Consider the following 2,192-nt stretch of genomic DNA (forward strand, 5'->3'; position numbering starts at 1 on the left):
TGCCGGGCCAGGTGTTTATTGGTGAGGAAGTAGTCTGGCTGAGGGTCCTCAGCGGCCGGCCGGCCAGCAGGCGCACAGGGCCCGGCGCTCGGCCTGCAGCAGGAGGGTCTCTGTCTGAAGAGCAACACGGGGCCGTCAGGGCACCGCCCGCTGCACCCCCCCCCCCCCCCGGCAGCTCCCGAGGGCCTCCCAGCTCCCGGCTTCCCCCCAAAACCCACTGGCAGTCCTGTCTCCACCCGTTCCCAAGACTCTCCGAGCCTGAACTGGACTCTGGGAGGACACCCCCAGCCCCAGCTCTGCAGACTTTGACGGCAGGGGACCCTCTGCTGCCCTCCAGACGCCCCCCTCCCGGCCCGGAGCATCTGCGGTCCTGGGCCAGTCCTGCCTCCTCAGCCCCACACCGGGACGACTTTTCCCAGCTTCCGCTCAGCTCTCAGGGGCCCCTCTCACCCCTCCCCCGACCCCCAGGGTGGGCTGGGGCTGCTCCTCTCAGGAACCCAGCTCCAGACTCAATGAAACTCAGGCCCCTTGGCCCCCAGGGGGCGCCACAGGTCTCAGGCTGGGCCCTTGGGAATTGGCCAGAAAAGGGGAGCAGGGAGGGGATCTCCCCTGCTTTCTACTTCTAGGAATGCTCTCTCTTTCTCAGGAAGAGTACATATATCTGTCACAAATGGAAACTCCGTCGGCTGACGGGGCTGACCCCTGGCCCCTGTGCACGCACCCGTCCCTCCCCAGGTGAGGCCGGGGGCAAGGAACCCCCCAGACAGCTGCGCCCAAGCTAACGTTCCGTGCCCAACAAGCCCTACGCACCCCCTTCCGACCACCTCTTCCCCCGCCTCAGTTTCTCCCCTCCCACTGGGCCTCAGCACTCCCCCCGGGGCAGGCTGCACTGGGATTGGGTGACCCCCGGGGAGAGTGCCAGCGAGGCCGTGGGGAGCAGGGGAACGGGGGTGCCCCGCCCTCCCACACTGGCACCAGAAACTGAGTGTGGCGGTTGAGGGGGCGTCCCTCCTCCCCACCCTCCTCTCCTCGGGAGGCTCACCCGTGCGTCCAGGCTGCAGGCCGTCTTCCGCAGGTCCTGCAGAGCGCGCTGCATGAACTCGAAAGCGTGGCAGTCCACGCACGGGCGGCCTGCGGGGGACGCGGGTCAGGACGCGGGCCGCGCTCCCAGCCCGGACCCACCGGAGCAGCGGCCTCCATGCGCCCCCCACCTCCCACCCGAGGGGGCGCGGGGCCCACCCTAGGAACAAAGGCGAGCCACGCCCCTCCCGCACGCCCGGGTGCGGTCGGGCCAGGGGGGAGCCCTCCGCACACGCGCGCGGCACCTACTCTGCGCGGGGACGGCGCTCCCGGCGGCGGGTTCCGCGCGGGCCTGGGCGCCCAGCAGCGCGACGCTCAGCAGCACCAGCAGCAGCAGCGGCGGCGGCGACCGAGGGAGCCTGCACGGCGGCGAGGGGGCCATGGCCGAGCGGAGGGAGCCCGGGCGCCCTGCAGCGGCCGAGGGTCAGCAGCACCCGCAACTCCGGCCAGCGAACACCCACCCCGGAACCCGGCCTCGCGAGTCCCTACCCCACCCCGACCTCCGCGGACCAGCGAACCCACCTCCAGGGCCCGCCCCCCGGGACGAGCGAACCCCCCCACCCGGCCCACCGGGTCTCGCAGCTCCCCACCCCGGCCTCTCCACCTCCGCCACGCCCCCCGGGCCCAGCGACCCCTTCCCTCTCCCTCCCCACCCCACCCCGGCCCAGCGAACCCCCACCCCGCCTTTACCGCAGTTGGGGGCGCCGCGACAGCAGCTCCAGCGACTCGGGAAGACTTGCGGCGTCCGGCGCGCACCGCGCATGCGCTCCGACCCCGCCCGGATCCCCTAGCAGACGTCGTCGTCATGGAAACCCCGGGACTGCGCGAACAGCGGGCTTAAAGGGACCGAGGTGGCTCCTGGGCTCCGTGTGCTCAGCCCCGGGCGGGATCTGCGCACAGAGCGCCGTCAGGCCCACAGGCCACGGAGTGGGGAGGGCTGCTTGGAGGAGGCTGCGCCTGGATAACTCCTCCAGAGCCACTGTCGGCCGGAATTAAGCCAAGGAAGCGGGAAATCTGCCGCGGGAGCTCGGCGGTCCCGGGGCTTGGGGTGTCCCTGGGCCGATCCTGAGGGAGGGGCTCGAGGCACGCCAGGGACTAGGGGCCAGTGAATG

General features: G+C 71.6%; 1 protein-coding gene across 1 annotated transcript; it reads right to left on the minus strand.

Moving 5' to 3' along the window:
- Positions 1–1,899, minus strand: NICOL1 (NELL2 interacting cell ontogeny regulator 1). The gene is made up of 4 exons (XM_027102840.1): positions 1,771–1,899; positions 1,330–1,488; positions 1,043–1,131; positions 1–114 (listed from the first exon to the last, which is right to left on the minus strand). The coding sequence occupies exons 1-4, from the start codon at positions 1,841–1,843 to the stop codon at positions 49–51; spliced, it is 387 nt and encodes a 128-aa protein (XP_026958641.1). The 5' UTR covers positions 1,844–1,899; the 3' UTR covers positions 1–48.
- Positions 1,900–2,192: the final 293 nt, after the last annotated feature.

Source organism: Aethalodelphis obliquidens, unplaced genomic scaffold (genome assembly GCF_003676395.1).
Source record: "Aethalodelphis obliquidens isolate GAN/ISIS:26980383/991018 unplaced genomic scaffold, ASM367639v1 scaffold6, whole genome shotgun sequence".
Classification (NCBI taxonomy): Eukaryota; Metazoa; Chordata; class Mammalia; order Artiodactyla; family Delphinidae; genus Aethalodelphis; species Aethalodelphis obliquidens.